Source organism: Zonotrichia albicollis, chromosome 2, assembly GCF_047830755.1.
Source record: "Zonotrichia albicollis isolate bZonAlb1 chromosome 2, bZonAlb1.hap1, whole genome shotgun sequence".
NCBI lineage: Eukaryota > Metazoa > Chordata > Aves > Passeriformes > Passerellidae > Zonotrichia > Zonotrichia albicollis.
Window position 1 is genome coordinate 59,590,954 of NC_133820.1, and position 19,844 is coordinate 59,610,797.

A 19,844-nucleotide genomic window follows, 5' to 3' on the forward strand; every position below is an offset into this window, starting at 1 on the left:
TGTTGGATGTAGTGATAGTGTGACTGTAGGATGTTCATCTTTACCAAAGGGCAGAAGAGCAGTTTTGTGGAGTGAGCAAGCAGAGCTGAACCATCCTTTGGATGTGCTGTTACTTATCAGAACTCCTGTGAAAGGGAGAGCCTCTGCAGCACGCCTGCTCATCTCTGCATCTGCACTCTCCCCGTGGCTTTCACCGAGGCTGGAGGGTGGCAGAGGCAGACACAGAGGCACAGCAGCAGGCTCAGCCCCCATGGCAAGGGAGAAGGGAGCTGCTCTTGGTGAGTAGTCTTACCTGAGTTGACCTTGGTGGAGGAGACTCCTCTAGGGAGCAACTGGTCCTTCTCACACGCTGGGTCTTCCGTGCCCCTAGTGATGACGATGTCTCATCATTGATTATCAGGTCTCTCTTCCCTCTGCCAGTGGAAGGGATGGAAGAAGGCTGTAAAGGCTCTTTCATAGCCAGTCTGAGGATGACTGTGATCTCTGCAGCCTGCAGCAGCCAGAGAGACTCAGTGAGGCAGAAACCAAAACTGGGTGACACCACGATTTACCTTCTTCAGCACCTTCCCCTGTTAAGGAACAAATAATGAGCTTGCCTGAAGAGATCCTGAACCAGCTGTGTGGCACTGAACAATAGCTGGGTATAGGTTCCTCAGGGTATGGGGCTGTCATGTCCCTTCCATGCTAACAGTGGAAGCAGTTTCCATGAGAAAGACCAAGCCCTCCTCATGGCCGAGGGCATGTTATGGTTTCCTGGCAATCTTTCCATGTAGTGAAAGGTGACAAAGTACTGAGGAAGACAGATGTTTAATTTGACTCTTTTTGGCATGTTTAATGATTCTCAGATGCTTTTGTTTAATGCTAACATGGTATGTAAAATATCAGTTTTGACTGAGTACTTCCCCAGCTACATTACTGATCTGAGGACAGAATTCTTGAGAGATTTTGTGTGAAGGGAGTGTAGCAGTGTTTTTAGTTCTGTGACAGTGGGACAAAGATGCTGACTAAATGTTGTAATTAGAATCCTTAGGAATCATGATTTCTGTGAACAGCAGAATTTGCTGAAGCTTGACATTCAGTGTCTGTCTCATCTGGGTTCTTCACCCACCTCCTTACTTTGAGAGAACATTTAGTAACACTTCTTTTAATACTTTAGATGTGTTTGGAATTAGAAGGTGCTAATAAATATTGACTTGCATGTGACATCACATAAGACTCACTTATTTTAGAAACTGTGAAAGATAAAAAGAAATATTTTTTTTTCACTTGACATTTTGTGTTGTCAGGCTTCTTTTTTTGCACATTTAGGAGTTTAAAAAAATCAAAAGAATAAAATATACATCTTTTTTTGAAATTGTTGCTTTGTCTGAAGAACTGGAGCTTCAGAAATGTGTTGTCAGCTTCATAATAAATTCTTAGGGTGAGCAGTATTATAACTTTGTTACAATGCCTTTGTAAGCTTTTATTTGAACACTTCTGAAAGGAAAACAGCATGTACTTTCAGCAGGTATTCTGTTCTTTTTTAGTACTGTGGAATGTCTGACTTGTGAAAATATAAAACTAAAACTGTATTTACAGGGAAGCAAACAGATCTTGAGTCTGATGCATAGCAGCTAAGCCAGCCTGGGATTTGAGTTGTTGTATAATAAAATTTGGGGATTGGTTTATATAACAAGTTTAAAGCACTTGACTCGAGCTTCACTGTTTCATAGGAAACTAAGAATAGTGATTGGAAAGTTTTTACAAGTGTTTGTGGCTTAGAATTGGGTGGCATCTCTCAAGTCATATTCTACTCCTGCGCTTGCAGAAAAGCAAAGGGTACTTAAAAAATTTAGCAAGCTACAAGTTAAACTTGTAAGGAAAAGAGATCTCTGAAGGCAGTTTCTGAGTCTCATTCTAGTAATGAGTCTATGAACATTATTCAGCCTTTAAGCCAAAATTAATCATGACTAATTTGTACCCATTTGTACTTATCATAATATTGTTAGTTAAAATAGCTCTTCTCTTCTGCTCTCATTTTAAAGAGAGAGATAGAGGCTGTTTCCTCTGTGCTTTGTTTTAGCAGGCTATTAGCATTTTGTCTTGGCTTGCTGCTTTTCTTTGAGCAGTAGGCTCTCCCTTCCTCTCGGTGTAGGCTTAGGCTTTCTTTGCCCTGTTGCAGTTGGATTTAATCTTCCCGGAATGGGTCAGAATTACACATAATGTTTCAGGTAATGGTTTATTGCCGCCTATACTCATCTGTTGTAGCAGTAATTCCACTGGCACCTTACTTGTTACAGGATGAGTAAAATTTGTCATTTCTCTTTCCAGTCTGAAAGTTGCCTTTCTGCATCAACTGCAGTCTGCTTTGTGTTCCAAGGCCCTGCTTGCCCATTTTTGCATTTCAAGGCCATGGCATGGCTTAATGTATGATGTTTGTTTTTGGATCCCTTGGTGAAACTGATGAGAACCTTTTTGAAGCATGAGATGACAATTAGAGTTGGAATTTATGCTATCAAACTAGCCACGTAATGCAACAGTGACTTTTGTTTAAATGAGTATTTGGTTGATACTGCCAATGGCTTTGTGTGTAGTCAGTTTTCTGACTGTCCTAAGACTTGGGAGAGGTGCTGCATGGCACTCAAAGGAAGGCGGTCAGAGCAAGAAGCTGCTTTTTCTAAGATAGCTGATGTCCTGACATAGGGGAGACTCCTGGGCTGGGTTACCTGGCAATCTGCTCTAGCAACTGTGCTCTCTTTCTGGATTTTGGAATAATTTAGGTTTGGAAAGACCTGTATCAAGTCCAGCTATTAACCCAATGCTGCCAAGTCCAGCACTAAACCACGTCCCTCAGCACAACACATCTGCATGTCTTCCACATACCTCCAGGGATGGCAGTGCGGCCACTTTCCTGGGCATCCTGTTCCAGTCCTTGACAAGCATTTTGGTGAAGTAATTTTTCCTGGTAACTGATCTTAACCTCCCCAGTGCAGCTTGAATTATAGAAGTAAGCATGGTAGTATTGCAAGGCTGCATTTGCAGGTTGACATTCCCTATGGACCACAAAGGTTAGCAAGTGTCAAGAGCAAGGGTGAAATGCCATTTGCAGCAGAGCTAGAAATCCTCACTTACGTGAAGAGTGCTTTGTCTTAGCTTGTGAGAATTGTTGCAGTCATGGAGAGCTTCACAGGAAATGTAGGAATATCACGAGAGGAAGCAGGTCAGGTTCATAAAAATTGTGCTGACTTCAGCTCATATTTTATGTGAAAGATAATTGTTGTTAGTGCAAGAAAAGATTGGCCTTAGTCATGCTGCAGTTTTCCTGGTTTCCTTACTGCTGCTGTTGATTATTTAATATCATCCTGTTTTACTTCACTTTCTCCTTGTTCCTGAAGCATTTAAGAATTTTATACATCATTGGGACACTAATTTACTGTCCCTCAGCTGACCCATGGCTGTGTGGAATGAGTATTTCTTCATTTCAAGAGGGAGGTGGAGGGACCTTAGTTTGAGCCCACAACCTGCGCAAAGGGATGCTGTTTCCCTTGCTGGATCTTGAACAGTATGAAAACTTGGGTAGGACCAGCCAGGGACAAACATGGGCTTCTAAAACAGATGTATTGGCATCTTTGTCATTTGTTGATTTCTAGTTCTTTGAAGGTCTGTTGGATGTCCCTTCTTTATAAGGGGGTACCCAGTCTAACTAATATAAGAGAAGCCTTTCTGGCTGAGGAAATAGATTTGAATCATCATATGATATGCAAATAAAAAGGAAGGCAATTTACTGAGAGCCAAACACATAATTTTTGTCTGCTTTCTTTTTGTGTTCTACAGAACTGAGCTAGGATAGACAGAAGTAGTTAGATAACAAAAGTCATTAGGCCAAAAAATACCCTTTATCATTAGCAGGCATCATAGTGATAGACACAGCATGTTTCTTGCAGTCTGCTTTGTCTGAACTGTCTTTGTTTGAACTCTGTCAGCTGCTGGACACAAGTCAAGTCATCTGGTAGGAAAGGCATGTGGTTTATGGGCTAGAGAGGCCTGGTTCATGGAGACTGAGGTTGCTGCAAGTGCTCTTTGCAGCCCATGTGATGTATTATCATCTGCATGAGCTCTTTCAGATACTTCAGAGACACTGTTTGCATTTGTCACTGTGAACATTGCAACCTTTCCAAGACAGTGATTCAGGAATCATCTGTCCCACTGCAGCAATCATTTCCTTATGCTGATGGATTTGCTGATATGTGTTGGCCTTTCTGTTTACTGGGTTGTGGCTGTCTGGCTTTGACTGAACCCATCAGGTTTTTTAAGCAAACTGAAAGAACCTGGATTTAACAGTTATTCAGCACAAAAGGCAAAGGCAGAAACCAGCAAGAATGATAAACTGAGTGCACACATGCAGGAAGAGGTACTGCCAGTGACAGTGGCAAAGGCCAGAACTCCTGACACAATGGTGATGGGCTGCAGTAGGAACTTCTCAGGTATGCTCCTGATGAGTGAGTGTCAGCTGGGACTGATGAGAAGGAAAGCAGGTTGATGTGGAATTTTTAGGAGGATAGTGGGGGTTTTGGGTATTTGAGAGGATTGCTGGGATGTTTAGAGGAAAAATAAAAGGCAGGAAGGGGAATGATCAAGGTGGAGTGGTGAGGAAAAAAGCAAAGAATGCTGTCAATGTCAAAGTCTGCAAAGACTACCTTAGAACAAACAAGGGAGAATTCTATCTATGTTGCCTAACTACACAGGGAATTCTTCTGCTGCATTACTTAAAAGTTTCTCATATTTGTGTCCAGCTTTGATGATTGATTTTCTGTGTGTTCTCCAAGCTGAATCATATTTCATGTGAAGAGGGTGAATTTTTTTAGGTAGGTGATAGCTGCTACCTCAGGAATAAGGAGTAGGAGAGATTTAAAATGGGATCAGACAAAAGGGAACATTACATTATTTTTAAGAGCTCTGACTAGTATCTGCATCTGTCATCAAGGAATATTTTGTTGTCTCTGGTACAGATGTGTCCATTAGGTCATGGAAAATACAATATTTTTGTATGGACAAATAGTTGCTGAACTGTCATGTAATCTTCTGGAATAGTTAATTAAACTTTTTAACATAAATTTAAAATGTGAATTTATGCTGATTAAAGAAAAATTACTTTGTTTTAAGGACTGGCACAGTGTATTCTTAAACCCTGCAACATCATTCACCATTGAGAGGCTGGTCTTTGATGCTGTGTTGTGCCTGTCTTGCATGCAGTTAATCTTCACACCAGCTTGTATGGTGGAGTGTGTTGAATTTGTGACTAGAGCAGTGCTGATAAGCCAGCAGTGCTTTGGCTATTGCTTATAGTGTTCAGGCTTTTTCTGTGTCCCATTCCTGCCCCCTCCTCCCTTTGCATGGAGATTGGCTGGGCACCAGTTCTCTTGTGGGAAGTTGTACATGATTACCTTCACATTGCTTCTGTTTTTTGTTGTGGGTGTGGTGTTTAATTCCTCTTCTTTTACTTACTAAACTGTCTTACTCACAAATTTTCTTGAATATTTGTTCTTCCATTCATGTCTGACTGAGACAGGTGAGCAAGTGGCTCTGTGGGGTTTAGCTTCTGCCTGGGGTTAAATTACTACAGGCGATCCCCACCTGTAATTGATAAAAAAGTGCAAATAAGCATTTCTTGGTTTTTCCCATACTGATCTTACTCTTTCTTGCAATTACAGGCATTTAAAAAATTCCATACTTCTTGCAGATCCTGCCTTAAAGTGCCTCGATGTAGTGCTTTACAAATCCTAGAGTTTTTCCATGCTGAAACTCTACAGCCTTCTGCATTGATTTCTATTTCTGCTTTGTCTTCTCTGCACTATCTCCCTGTTTGATCTTGTACTTGAGGTAAAACTTCTGTGGGTTATAGGTCCGTTTTTTCCAAGAAATGGCACACTGAAGACTGGTCAGTGAGTCATAATGCAAGTCTGTCTCAAATGAAATAGGAAAGAAGGAAACAAGCACACGTATATATACTTCCACTTTACTATCTCAGTAGCAGCTAAAATTTTAGCACTTATGACAAAGGTATAAATAGAAAAGAATTATGGTTTTTTTGTTTCCTCTGTTACATAGTGGGAAAATTATACTTTACTGAAAATAGATTGTCTCAGAAGTAAATTCTGTATTCAAAGAGTAGTTTAATTTTCTCTTGGCACTTTTTTAAAAAATAAAAAGCCCTAACAATTCCTTTTAGTGAGAAATGTCCTCATTTTTGGAACACTGAACTGGCAGGAATTTGGCTAGTCTTGGGTGGTCATACTTAACCACATTTTGTTTAGATAAAGCTTTTTTTCTTTCTTAGCAATTGAATGAGTACAGTATGATTGTAACATGACCATTAGACCTCAAATAGACTGATACTGTCTGCATTCAGTTGTTGTGCTGTATCTCATCTATATTTTCCTTTTGGTGGGGTTCAAACTATAGTTTCTGAAGCAGCTGAGCTGGTTTAATGGCTCACTGCTGTTGAAAGAAGATCCAGGTGTGTCCCTTTGCTAGGGCTGTCTCTGCTGTTGGTACTCTGATTTGTTTCAGCTCAAGAGCTCTGTGCCAGGTTACCTTTCAGCCTTTGTGCATGCAGAGTAGTTTTCTCTTGAACTGGGCGCTGCTTTATGGGCGGCTTCTCTGTGAATATATTCACTGGTGTAATCTTGTGGGTGTACTTACTGGTGTAGTCTGTGCTGTGCTGCAGAAGCTGGACCCTCTTCTGTGGAGAGTGGTGACCTTGTAGATCAGCAGAGTCCAGCTTGCAAACCACATCTTGGTTTAGCTGCCTGCATTAGCAGGCTCTACATCAGCCATCCCATTCAGTCTCAACTGACTGCAATGAAAATGCAGCTTTTTCAGATAATTGGAAGTGAGGAGAAAATGGGGTACCCCAAATAGGACTGTTGAAGATTACAGCCTATGCAAAAGGGCAGATGCCACAGCTGGCTGTTTGCAGAGTCATCTTGGTCCCGGATAATAATGAGGTTTACATGGAGTTGAGCTTTTAGAAAATGTGTAGGAAATGAATGCCCTGAGGGGGTTATGACCTGCTTTCAGCTCTGGTTTGAAACTAATGACTTGTTCTTTCATTAAAAAAGTGGTTTTCTGTGGCTTGCAGATTTCAGCTTCTCTTGTTTGTGTTCTAAGTATACCTGCTCTGGATGTATGTATATAACTGTTGTGAACTTTTTCTTTTGCAGTTGCTGCGGGAGCTCAAGCATCCAAATGTCATTTCTCTGCAAAAGGTGTTCCTTTCTCATGCTGACAGGAAAGTGTGGCTTCTCTTTGACTACGCTGAACATGACCTCTGGGTAAGGTGAACTGTTTGTAGGTACCAGGCTTTGAGTTTTAATTGCAGCAGAGGGACAGTGTCAGGGGAGATGCACAAATTTTAAGCACAACATAGCTGCTCACTCCATGTTTGTTGGAAGCATTTTCAGTACTAAAGGAAAAGCAATGGAAAATGTTAAGTAAACACACCAAGCAGTTAAACCTGTGATCTCTTTAAGAAGATAAAAAACTGCAAAAAATCTGCAGAAATCAGCTCTCAGTAGCTAGAAGTCTACTTAAATAAATGGAGATATAAATCCCTATTACAGCAAAAGTAGGGTGCAGGAAAATGTATTGATTATGCAGGTGAATTCCCTTTTAAAATCTTTTTTTTTCAACAGGACAGTTCAGAGTTTTAGTTGCATTGGTTGTTATCCATGAATAATGTAATGAGAATAGTGCCACTGTATATTTAATTCATACATTTCAGTGGGAAAAATTTTTCTCAACTCGTCTGCAGAAATTCCGTGTATTTGGGAGGAAAGCTATTTATTCCTAATTGCAAGATACAGCTTTGAAATATAAACCTGTTGGAGGCAAACTGAATTTGTTTTAAGATACAAACTGAATTCCTCTGTAAACTCAATATTTGTAAGCTTAATATCCGTTTGGAATGCTTAAAAAAATAAAGTGCCATGGTAAAATGAAAAATACCATGCAGCCATGACTTCCCTGAAAAAAGGTGGGTGTGCCTCAAATTAATGCTGACATACATAAGGAGGATTGCTCTCAGTGCTACAAATGCTAACCTCAAAAATGCTAAGATTCATATCAAAGGGTGCAACAGAAACTATTTGTAACGAGGGAAAATTTTTATGGATGTGTACATGTGAGAATTGCACACTGAATCATGAGTTGTTTTTTTGTCAGCATGTCACTTAGTAAAAATCAAAACAAAACTAATTTCTTTTAAAAGTTGTTTTCCTTATAGTTTGGAATTATTTGGTTTGCCTAAGAGCTAGTGTGTCTGTTTTCTTTCTGCTAAGCTAAATGAAACATGTTTTCTTACTGTTAAATGTCTTGGAAGTTCTGATACTTGTTATTGAGGTTTTGTTACCAAAATAAAATTAGAGACAAAAAAGGTAGCAAACAGCTGAAATGTTGAGACATTCTTAAGGCTGATAAACAGAAACAACATCATCTTGAGGAAGTGGAGTACAGTTGTTTTGTTTTGTTTTTATTTTAATATGATGGAAAAATAAGAGCACTCTTTTTTCCACTACTCCCCCATATTTATGATATGCTGAGCTACTGAGGTCTAGGAGTGTTTGAGAGTTTTTTGTTTCAAAATGTGCTACAAGGCTTCATATTTGTTAGGGCTATTATTACTATGACCTGTTCTTGTTTGTATTTATATATTTCTGCTTTGCTTCATACTTAACCTAAATCACCACAGAAGTATTTCTGTTAATTAAACACTGGTTTATATGTAACTAACTTAGGAGTGACCCTCGATTTTTAGCTTTATGCTTACATGCACGTACCTGTATGAACCCAGAATTCCCCAGCTGCACCAACTCCTGCTTGCTCACTGTATCTGGATGTGACAGACTTGGTTGCAATGACTGGGCTGGCTCTGTGCCCCAGAGAGCTGGCCATGGATCAAGTGCTCCAGCACTTGTGTATTTAGGACAGCAGGTTTTAAGGAAGACTGGGAAAGGGCTAGATAATACAGAGTGTATTAGAGAAGGAGCAAAAGAAGTCTGGGACAACCATCTGTTTTCCTGCCTGTCTCTGAAGAGTCACTTCTCTCTGTCCATTGTATGGAAATAACATTTATTTTGGAGTTGGTGGAAGTGAGAGGTGAGAAGAGGTAAAACTCGTGGCTCAGGCTGAGGGATGCACCTGCATGTGGTGCTTGGCTGAGAATGCAGGAACTGTCCCATTTTCATCAATGGTTTTTTGCTCTATCTCCATTTTTACCTTTGACAGGGCAGAAGTGTGCCTGTTCCTCACAGGAAAGCCAAGCCTGGCTGCCTGAAGTGGAGGAGGGCAGGCTGTATGGAGCTGGGCTGCAGCAGGAGAGCAAAGGCAGTTTCCCAAAGGATGTTAGATAGCTGGGTTAGCTAATTGGCACCTGGAACATGAGGAGTCACAAGTGTAGGAAGAGCGTACGATAGAAGTTTGGTGCCAGGTTTTGGTAGGCAAGAGCTGGGCTGTTTTGATGATCACACAAGTGCGAGCCATTACAGAAAAAAAGTGTGAATATATTAGGAAGTTTGTTCTAGAAATTGCCTCTGTGTTTGAAGGAGGCAAACATAGAAATGGTTACCATGACTATGGCACACCTTGTTGTTGAACTCAGTGATACCTGGGGCTCAAGTACTAAGACAACACATCCTTTTGGGCTCCACCTCGGTGCCAGACATCAATCCTTGTGTCTAAATTTAGAATTACTAAAGGTTCTTTTTCTGTGTCTGACTTGGTGGCTGTCTTTCAGATGGACAGATTTGTAGACTTGCTCTGTCAACAGCTTCTGTTCTGAGAGTACTGTGCTATAAGGATATAGTAAATAAAGGAGGAATTAGTCTGGGCTTCTGATTTAAATGTATAAACTTTCTAATACAGTTTGCAAAAATTTCTGCTTGGCATTAGGTCTTGAGTGTTACAGTCATTATTACTGTAGGAGAAAACTCAGAAGTAAAATAATGTAGGAGGTAATACACTTGTAATTCTGTGATTTGATGTACAGGATATCAGCCTATCTTAACAAAGAGACTCCCCAAACAAAAATACCTCTAAAACCTGAAAGATCAGTGATCTAAAAGGAAATGTGCTTTGATGGTCATATTGGTTTTGTGTTCCTCATACTTTGCAGGGCTTAGCTGCTTTCTGGGGTTAAACCACAGCAAAAACCAGATCTCTCTTAATTTTTGAGAGATTGCTTTGGGATGGTGATTACTGTACTAAGTACAGTATTAATTTTTTAGTACTTCAGGCCCATGTTTCTAGTCTGGAAAACAAATCATGAAAGGTTGAAAAAACCCTAAGAAGTTTGTGTAAGTAGTTGATGGCAATCTTTTTTGTGTAAACATTGCACTTCTTTTATTTTCATTTCTTTTTTCCCCTTTGCAGCATATAATCAAGTTTCACAGGGCTTCTAAAGCAAACAAGAAACCAGTTCAGTTACCTCGGGGAATGGTGAAGTCGCTGTTATATCAGATCCTAGATGGTATTCACTACCTGCATGCTAACTGGGTGTTACACAGGGATTTGGTAAGTGGATCCTCAATGGGTTTTAGCACTGGGATGATGATTGAGGGCAAGGGTTGTTCTTCTTAATGAAAAACCACTGGGAAACAAAAGCCTTGGTGCTAAGAGCATGTACTAATAAATATATATTTTTACACTGCAGTCAGACGGCCTTGATTAGTAGAGTGGATTTTAAAAGCTGGCTGTGATCTGATATGCTTATGAGAGCAAGTCTATCAGATGGCTGTTTATGTTTTTTGATTTTCTAAATAAGCTATTTTAAATGGGTTATTTAAATAACAGGCACGTTGAGGTACAGAAAATGCCTGTAGTAGTATTACTGCAGGCAAGAGAAATAACTAAATACAGCTTTGGTGTAGGTGGGGGAGAATGACTGGCTGTAAGAATTGCTGAAAAAAAGATTTTTTTCTGAAATTATCAGTTTAATGTAGGAAAGTGACTTTTCAAAGCCATTATTGTTTCCTAATGTTTATAATCTACCAGCAATATAGCCACACCAACTTTAGATGATTTCTGCAAATAGACTAATGTTCATTCAAACTACAATATAAGGAAAACATTTTTAACCTGAGTTAGTGTCTCTAACCAGCAAATTCTTTTCAACTGGTGAATCACAGCAATTGTTATATATTTGCCTTCAAAACAGGCCCACAGTAACTGGTCTTTTTTGTCTGTTGTCTTGAAATTGGGTAATTTCTCTGATCCACTTGTCTGTAGCTCTTACTCTTTGATAGCATTCTTTTTTTTCAATTTACTTCTAAGTGTGCCACTTATATATGATACTCTTATGCACGAATGAAATTTCAGTAATTAAAAGTATCGTTAGTTTGACCTTTCATTCCTATGAGTCAGTATTGACAGTGATATTCTGTGTTTAGTAAAGTAAGTCTGGCTTCCTTACTATTCCTCCAGAGTCACTTTTTGCCTTTGAAATAGCTTTAATAGTGTTCCTAGAAATGTGATCAAGGACTAGTTTTTTGACATCTATTTTCGCGCCTGATAAATGCTTTTACAGAGTGCCAGTTTCTCCATTTGGATGGAAGGCAAAAGGTATCCCTCTGATAAATAGCATTTTCAGAACTGAAGTACAAGGAAACTTTGCTTTATTGCAGTGATTGTGTGGATGATTTTAATTTGCTCCTGGTTTTAGAAATGGAACAAAAGCCTCAGCACTGAGGGGAAAAAGTCAGAAAGATTCTGGTGGTTTTGTCATGACTCAGGAAGTAGTAGAACAAAACATAATATAGAAATACATAGTGCATGTTACTACTTAGCCAACTTTATTATATTTTTAAGAGGCATACAGGTAGCAGATGATTTGTCATCAAGAATATAAATTTTTCTAATGTTTTACTTTCTGCAGTTTTGGAAAATGTATGAACGTGAAATAATGCTTAAAAGAAAACCCAGCATGTTGTTAACTGGATGGCTCAGGAGATTGGTAATTTATTACAGAGCCTTTCACATCTAGGGCTGTAGCTCAGATACGGTTTAAGTTGGCAACTGCAAAAAAACTACTGCCGTCTTATTTTTTGTGAAATGAGTTGGTGGTCTCAGTCCAGCATGAAATTTCCTTCCAGCAGAAAATCCACCATCACAATTGGCTGTCTTTTGGTAATCTGAGGAAGAGACCAAAAGCTTGAGGCAGAGACTGAGAGGTCTTCCCAATGGAACCCCGTCAAGCTGTGTTGGTGAGAATCCTGTAAGAGCTGTACAGGGGCTGCCTGTGCTGCCTTGTCCATGGAAACCTTTGGACTTGTTATTTCAAAACTCTCCAGTTTGAGCTGCTTTCAGAAGGCACATTTCTGTTTCCTGCAGAACAAAAGATTTGCACCTGCCAATGCTTACTTTCTTTTATCAGGGTCTGGAAATAACCCAAGTAAGAGAAGGGATTCTACTTAGTGTTTTGTCGTGGAAAGACAGGGACCTGGTGGTTAAGACTGAGAATTGGGACTTCTCTAACATTCTGATTCAAAGCAGTATAACTGACATGAATGCTTAGGTGTGATTTTCTATTCCAAGATACCTGTAACGTTTTTCTTCAGGAATATCAGTGTTAGATCATCAATTTCAACTCCTATTGTGCCTTTAAACAATAGGTATTGCTGTAGTTTCTAGATATTTTATGTTTTCCCAAGTTTAGATACACCTCATAGAGCTGCTGAAGTAACATGCTTGCTTTCATGTCATATACTCTTCTATTAGAGTGATAAGAGTGATGGTGCTTGGGGCTGGTAGGAGTATAGTACTTGGCAAAAAAAATCTATTATTCTCTCATTGGATAAGGAATTTTTTAATAGGTATGGATTATCTATATAATTACCTTCTGTCTAAGTGCAGATTTCCTCGGTTTTCTGTTGGTTTTTTTTTTTTTTGTGTTTTTTTAAGACATCTGAGTCGAGTTAGCTTTTAGGTAGCTAATTTTTTGGAGGTTTTTTTAGATTTTGACTTCTCTAATCAGAAACAAAATATGTCATAAACCAACTCCTTTCTTGCTGCAACCTGGGCAGTAAAATGCAGCAGCTGTTGAAATCACACAAACTTAGACTGAAATTTTTCTTCACAATGTGGAAATCAAGAAATCTCAGCTCATGTAAGGTTTGTATAAAGTGACTGCATTCTGCATGAAACAGTAAAATCTGTTGGAAGACAACAATTGTCTTTTGTGGGGTTTGTGGTCATGGTGTGCCTTTTACAAAGGAAATGTGTACAAATCTTTGCAGTAACTTAAATATTTGACTGTTTTCTTCCACTGGGTACCTGAAAGCCAATTCACAATTTCCATCAGAGCAGGGAGATGTTGATTGTATTTGCCTTTGAATGCTGCCTTGAATACTACTGTGCTTGAGTAGTTAACTTTTCTGTAAATTTTTGAAATGTACCAGTAAAATTTTTCAACAAATAAATGCCAGCCCTTTTAAAATTTCTTGTTTGACTTGCGTATTCTTCAGCCTCTTTAAATTTCATGGCTGAGAGCAATTGAAAGCAGATTGTTTATTCATGCTCTGACTGTAGCAGGAAGGAAATAAGAACACTTCATATAATTACCACAAAGTGCATCAATTATAGTTTTAATAATATTTTGAATTTAGTTATCAAGCATGCTTGTAACATACTGCATTTTGCTGACTACTTTTTTTGAGTATTTTTTCCACTTTATAATATGCAGCTATCATGCTTCTTCCTTTACTCAAAGTTCTTATTCCACACTAAAAATAAGCATAAGCCAAAGATTTGCCATAGATGTGTTTTCATCAATATGCAACTTCAGCAGCAAGGGAAAAGACAGCATGCACTTCACAGCATGCTTGGAAGGTTTTTTCAAGTAACGGGCTCAAAGTAGAGGTCCTTTTGCATGGTACAATAACTTTTAAGCTATGCCTGTTAGCATTTGAAAGTGCATCTCTAATTTGTTTGGTAGTAGTCCTATCTACACAGTCAGGATCCAGTTTTAGGTAAAGATGAGCACCCCTCCACAGCTTCTATGTGGTGAGAGTAAGTAAGATTAGTCTGCAATTTACATTAATAATGGAATTGGCACCTAAGCTATTTGAAGTATTTCCATGGTACAGCAGTGCTTAAAAGCATACCACCCCCCCCCCCCCCCCCCAAAAAAAACTCCAGCAAAAAAAACCCAGAGGGAATCTCACATGCCTTGTAGTACTGAATCTGGGACAGTAGTATAAAATTGTTTTTGTTCCTAAATCTTCAGACTCCATTCTCTGGCCTATTTCTTTGTGCCTGGTGTGAGTGGGTGTTGAACAGATGAATTACCACTTGGCAAGTGAGGTATGGAAGTGGGGAATAGAGTGCTGGACTTCTGCTTCCCATTCTTCTCCTCCTATCTCTTGCCAAAGGAATTAACAGTCTCTTAGCCTTTGTCAGTAACATCCCTGTCCTAGTTAGCCTGGGATTGTGTCACTGTGGTTATTTGCAGAGTGGCAGCAGTGCAGTGTGGGGAAGGTGTTCCTATTGAGCAGCTCAGCTCAGCTCGAGGGCTGCTCTGGGACGAGCACTGGCTTTTAAAAAGCTTTGAGGCAGTCAGGCTTTATTACAGTTGGTGCGTCGCTTCCTGGGATCTGGACTCTTCCCAGGGATACCTGCTACCATGTTTGGGATTAGTGAGAACATTAAAGATGTTCTTTTAACAAGGAATGAGGAAAAGCCTCTGCCAGAGTCTTTGTTTAGACAGGATCTTAGTGACTTTACAGGCTCTGTAAAGTGAATCACTTAAATATGTCCTTTAGGCAAAGTTAAATATATGGAATTTTTACCATGGCAATTAACAATTTTTCTCATTAGACCTCTAGAATCCAAGGATGTCTCCCTGTCAGTTTTAAGGATTATTTTACAAATAAAGTAATGCTCTTCTGTCTTCCTGTAAAACTTTCAAGGCTGTGGTCATTTGAAAGATTGAACCTAAATCCTTGAAAAGAAGAAAGTAATAATAGTGTACATTACTAGAATAAGTTTGCAGCTTTAAAAAGTAGGGTGATTTTCTACTCCAAGTAGATCGACAAGTAATAGTTGTTATTTCCCAAAAGGTGTTATATTGACTTGCTGATGATTTGCTTTCAGAGGAGAAAAAAACTCCCAGCAATCCAAACCCAATCACTCTTCTGGTTGTCAGCTGTTACATTTCCCAAGATTTTTGTTTTCAAGGTATTTTTCATTAGGTATGTACTTTCATGAGATCACAAAAGAACAGTGTGTCTGGCAGAACTTTATTTTCTTGCATGTGCTTCTAATCACATGCTTTCCTGTAAGTTGTATTTTACTATAGTTCTAAATATTCCATAGTTGAAATGATATTATCTAGGGTTTCTTAATTTTTCTGTTTAAAGGGAGCATGACTACTCCCTTGCCTGCCTTTCTGAGCACCTTCTTAATGTATTAGATTATACTTTCAAACCAGGAAGTAATGAAAATGTAGGAGTTATCAAAAGAGACTGCAAAATTTCAGTATTTGGTGTTCATGCCAGTGATTAAAAAAAAAAAAAAAAGAGAGAAGTAATCCAAAAACTCTGAAAAGTAGCTGGTTAGGTGAAACTTTTGACTGAGTAATGTCTGTCAGTTTTGTACAAATGCATGTTTAAAGGTAGAAATAGAGAATATTGTTGAAGTGCTACCAGTCTTCTAGTTGGAAAAGTAGTGAGAGATCTTTGAGTTCACTGTACAGAAGCCCATAGAGATATATCAAATCTTGTGCTTCATATTCATATATGCAAATAATTGTGAGACCACTCTCTTTGAAAGGTCATAGCCATCAGGGGAAGCTCCTGAGGGGAAGAAAGCAAATGTCACTCTAGTCTTCAAGGAGGGTCTGGGAAATTACATTCCCAGTCACTCAGGCCTTGATCCCTGGAAAGGTGATGGATCACATCCTCCTGGAAGCCATTTTCAAACATTTGGAAGATACCAAGGTGATTGACAGTAGTCAGCTTGGATTTTTATGCAGGGGAGATTGTGCCTGGCCTGAAAGCCTTCAATGCCGAGCTCGATGGACTGGCTAACAGCAGGGAGTGTTGCTTACTGCAGTAAGGCTTTCAGCCCTGCATCCCATCCTGTAGACAAGCTAGGGAAGCACATGCCAGGAAGTGCACAGTGAAGGGCATGGAAATCGGGAGGAGTTGAAGGGCTCAAAGGATTGTGACCAGTGCCGCCAAGTTAAGCTGGACACCAGTCACCGGTGGAGTGTCCCACGGGCTGATTCTGAGTTCAGTGCTGTTAAAAATGATCAAATTGATAACCAAATTTATAAAAATTTAACAACGATTTATTGGGTCAATTACAAAAAAAAATACAATTTCCAATAACCACCACAGTCAGGACAGCGTCAGTCCCGGGAACAGGCGCCAGGTGAAACCAGAGGTTTGCCCGACAGAGGGACGGTGTTCCCCCAGAGGTTCACCCTGAGTGTTTCCAGCGTCCAGTTTATATACAGTTTATTCTGCCTGAGGCACAGATGACCACATCTTTCTATTCAGTTCTTCCAAGGCAAATCCATTTTTATACATATCTTGAAATAGACAAACATGGGTCCAGTTTTCAGACAAGTGTCTGAGCATCCAGGCAAAGTTTGTTTCCACATGTAATAAGTTGATATCAGTTCCTGAATACCACAGATGCAATCAGGGTGGGTCTGAGTCTCCTGAGGTTCTTGGGACATTGCAATTAATCATGGGCCAGGAAGGCCCCGATGTTATCTCCCAGGTGTAGGTGCCAAGGAAATCATCAGTGATTGTCCAGGATGGTCCCATTCACAGGCCTGATACTATCTCTACCGCTGCCCGGAATTAGTTGCAATTTGAATAGAACTCTGCTCCTGGCTGGAGTGGTTAGAAAGCATAACTTCTACAATATTTTATACCCACACATACCTACTTATACAGCATGAATTAACTCTATTACATATCACAAGTGCTGTTTGACATCATCGTTAGTAAACTGAACAGTGAGGTGGAGCATACCCTCAGCAAGCTGGCAGATGATTTCCAGCGGCAGCTTTCAGCCTCAGCCATTCTGTGGATGAGTTGTATACTCACCATTTGATTTGTCCTGAAAAATTCAATTACTGCTCTTTCAAAGTCTAAAATCCAGCTCATGACAAATCAAGAGAAGAGATGCCAGGTACCAAGGGTTGGCTGTGTGGTAAGATGAGTATGAAAGATCAAATAGCTCCCAAGGAATAAGGAACAGTGTGAAAAAAACCAGTGAAGTAGCCAATTTTTGAAGTGCAGCATGACATTTTTGCAACGTATCTTGCAAAATGACTGCAGTATGATGAGAGGTATGACATGATGCCATTTTCTTTTCCTGAGTAATACAATGATGTATTCCCTAAAACCTTTCTGGAAGCAGTATGGTCAAAAAATGAAAGATACACTTCTACTGGATCATCAGTTGTTTGGTATGAAACATTTGTGTAATGGCAATATCTCTAGAAAGCTATACCCAAGCCTTAAGCTATCAGGCCTATATTTTTCATTCTTCACTGAAGGTGCTCAGTACTAAGATCAAATGGAGAATATAAATGAAAAGAAGCTATTCAGTCTATTCTTCCAGTTGTGTTTGGACCATCACTGCAAGACTTCCTGGTGATTTTGTAAATCAATCTTTAAAGGTAGTGAAATGATTTTATTTTGTTTTAATTCACAGGCTGTGTCCCTTTAAGGAATTTTTGAATCTGAACATCGTCTTTCACAGCTTTTTACAGATTGATCATCTGTAGCTTTAGGACTTAAAAGAAAAGGCAAGGCCATTTAACAAGTTTTAAGTAAGGATTGTGAAAGAATAGTAAAGACTCCAAGATGTATGTAATACATGAGATGAACAGATAACACTTGAAAATTTTTATTCAAGCAACTGGTGTTTAGAAAAAATGCTAAATCAGTCCTAAAAGTTATTTGATGATCTTTTACCACACAATGCTGTTGGATTCCAATTTATACAAAGATGAAGTGCTGAATGGGGGAACATTTGATGGATATTTTTCTGATTGCAAGTAAAAAGCTCATTTATTTTCTTGATTTAAGTGAAAGTAGGAGTGCAAGAAAAGGTCAGAAATATCTCTTCCAGGTACAGGTTTTTCAAATCTACCTTTCTTAGACTGCTGCTTTTATTCAAAGCCCCATTTGCTTGATTGCCAAGTCCAGCCCTGTTTGTAATTTTTTGTAGCCGTTTATTATGTTCTGCAGGTGTTCCCAAAATGCCTGACTACATCATTGTGTCTGGGTTACTGACTTGCATTTTGTCTGGTGGAAGCTAAATTTAGTTTTTCTTCTTGTTAGCTCAGTATTTCTTTACCATCAATAATTCTCAAAATAATTAATCCTATGTGGTAATAAAACACCCAATTCTCACAACCTTCATGTTTAAAACTGGCAGTCATACTGACAGTAATTTTTTTCTCTACTGATGAATATATCTTGTTTTGAAACTAGAGTAAATACAAGTTTTGTCCAAAGTTTAAAGGGAAGGTCAAGGTGGAACAGTATATGTATTATAAGAGGGGCTTTGCTAAAGTGCAGGTAAAGTCTCTGACTTTGGCATTCCAAAATCATTGTAGACTTTGACATGAAGGAAGTACAAGGTGCAGAAAATAAATGGAAAAAGTAAGACTACGTATTGAACTGCCACCAGATATGTTAGGGACAGACAAGTACAACACCGATGAGGATTTGTAGTCATGAAATTGCATTACATGCTTATTGATGTTTTAGTGAGATATTTTTGCCTTATCTGCTGCAGAACTGTCAGACGCAAGAAACAATGGAAGCAGACAATTTTTTTCACCTGACCTTTGTACATGATTATACATGGAATAATTTTAACCAGCAGTCTTGGACCAGTTAACAGGCAGTGAAAACTGTTGCAAAAGAGAAATTCCAAAATTGAATCTTTTTCCTCTTTCCTCTGGAGCCCTTCAGGACTAAATTGAATGTTTCAGAACTGATCATTATAACCATTTGCATCTTTGCCTTACAGGATATGCAATCAATACAGGCCTTTTCTGTGTCTTTAGGAAGTTTGTCCTTGTCTGGTAGAATATGCATTTAATTACAGCACCAGAAACACGTGTCTTCATATTGCATATTGATTTCTAAGCTGGAGACAAAGTGGTGCTTTAGAGTTGTAGATGTGCAAAATGATAGCATGGCTTCTACAGTCTCTAGGAAAAAATAGTTTAGAAAATGCAAGTTGTGTTGCATGTTTTATAATAAAAAGAAAATTATGTTGGCCTGTTGATATTGTGTGATTGCTTAAGGAGGCTTACCTGGGCATGCTGGTTCTTAGTTTCCTCAAGTGATCTTTCTATCTGTTAGCAAATTTCAGGTGCCTTTGGTAAAAAGATGCGGTATCAAAACAGACCATTTCTTTCAAATGTCATGAAAAGCAAATGTCATATAGAGGAGGGCACGTGTTCTGGGAGAAGTGTATTGATGGTTGAACCAGGGACAAATGCTGAAATACTTCTTTTGATTTTTTCAAGCTTAGAAATATTTTGACTTTTTAAAATTCCAGGTCATTTAAAGTAAATTGATAACTGAAGTAGAATAGTGTAATATAAGTAATATATTGAGGAATATAATTTGTAGATGATTACATATATCTATCTGCATATATATGACTCATGGAGGGAGGAAAATACGTCAGCTACTGGGCAGACTATATTAGATTTCTTTATTTTTTGTAGCATAAATTTGTTCTTTTGTTACTAGCCTGTTTGTTTCATGTGCTGGCTTTCCAAGATGGCCAGATACTTGATTGTGGTGCTGGAAAGAGTAATGTAAGTAATC

General features: G+C 39.0%; 1 protein-coding gene across 4 annotated transcripts in view; it reads left to right on the plus strand.

The window, feature by feature from the left end:
• Window positions 1–19,844, plus strand: part of CDK8 (cyclin dependent kinase 8) — a 74,918-nt gene that overhangs the window by 23,874 nt on the left and 31,200 nt on the right. For 3 of the 4 annotated variants that reach the window (XM_074535264.1, XM_074535262.1, XM_074535263.1), the window contains exons 3-4: window positions 7,203–7,313; window positions 10,408–10,548. In XM_074535264.1, the coding sequence (XP_074391365.1) occupies window positions 7,203–7,313; window positions 10,408–10,548 (252 nt within the window). Of the gene's footprint in view, window positions 1–7,202; window positions 7,314–10,407; window positions 10,549–19,844 lie in introns of those variants that run through there. The other variant, XM_074535265.1, reaches the window with a different exon arrangement.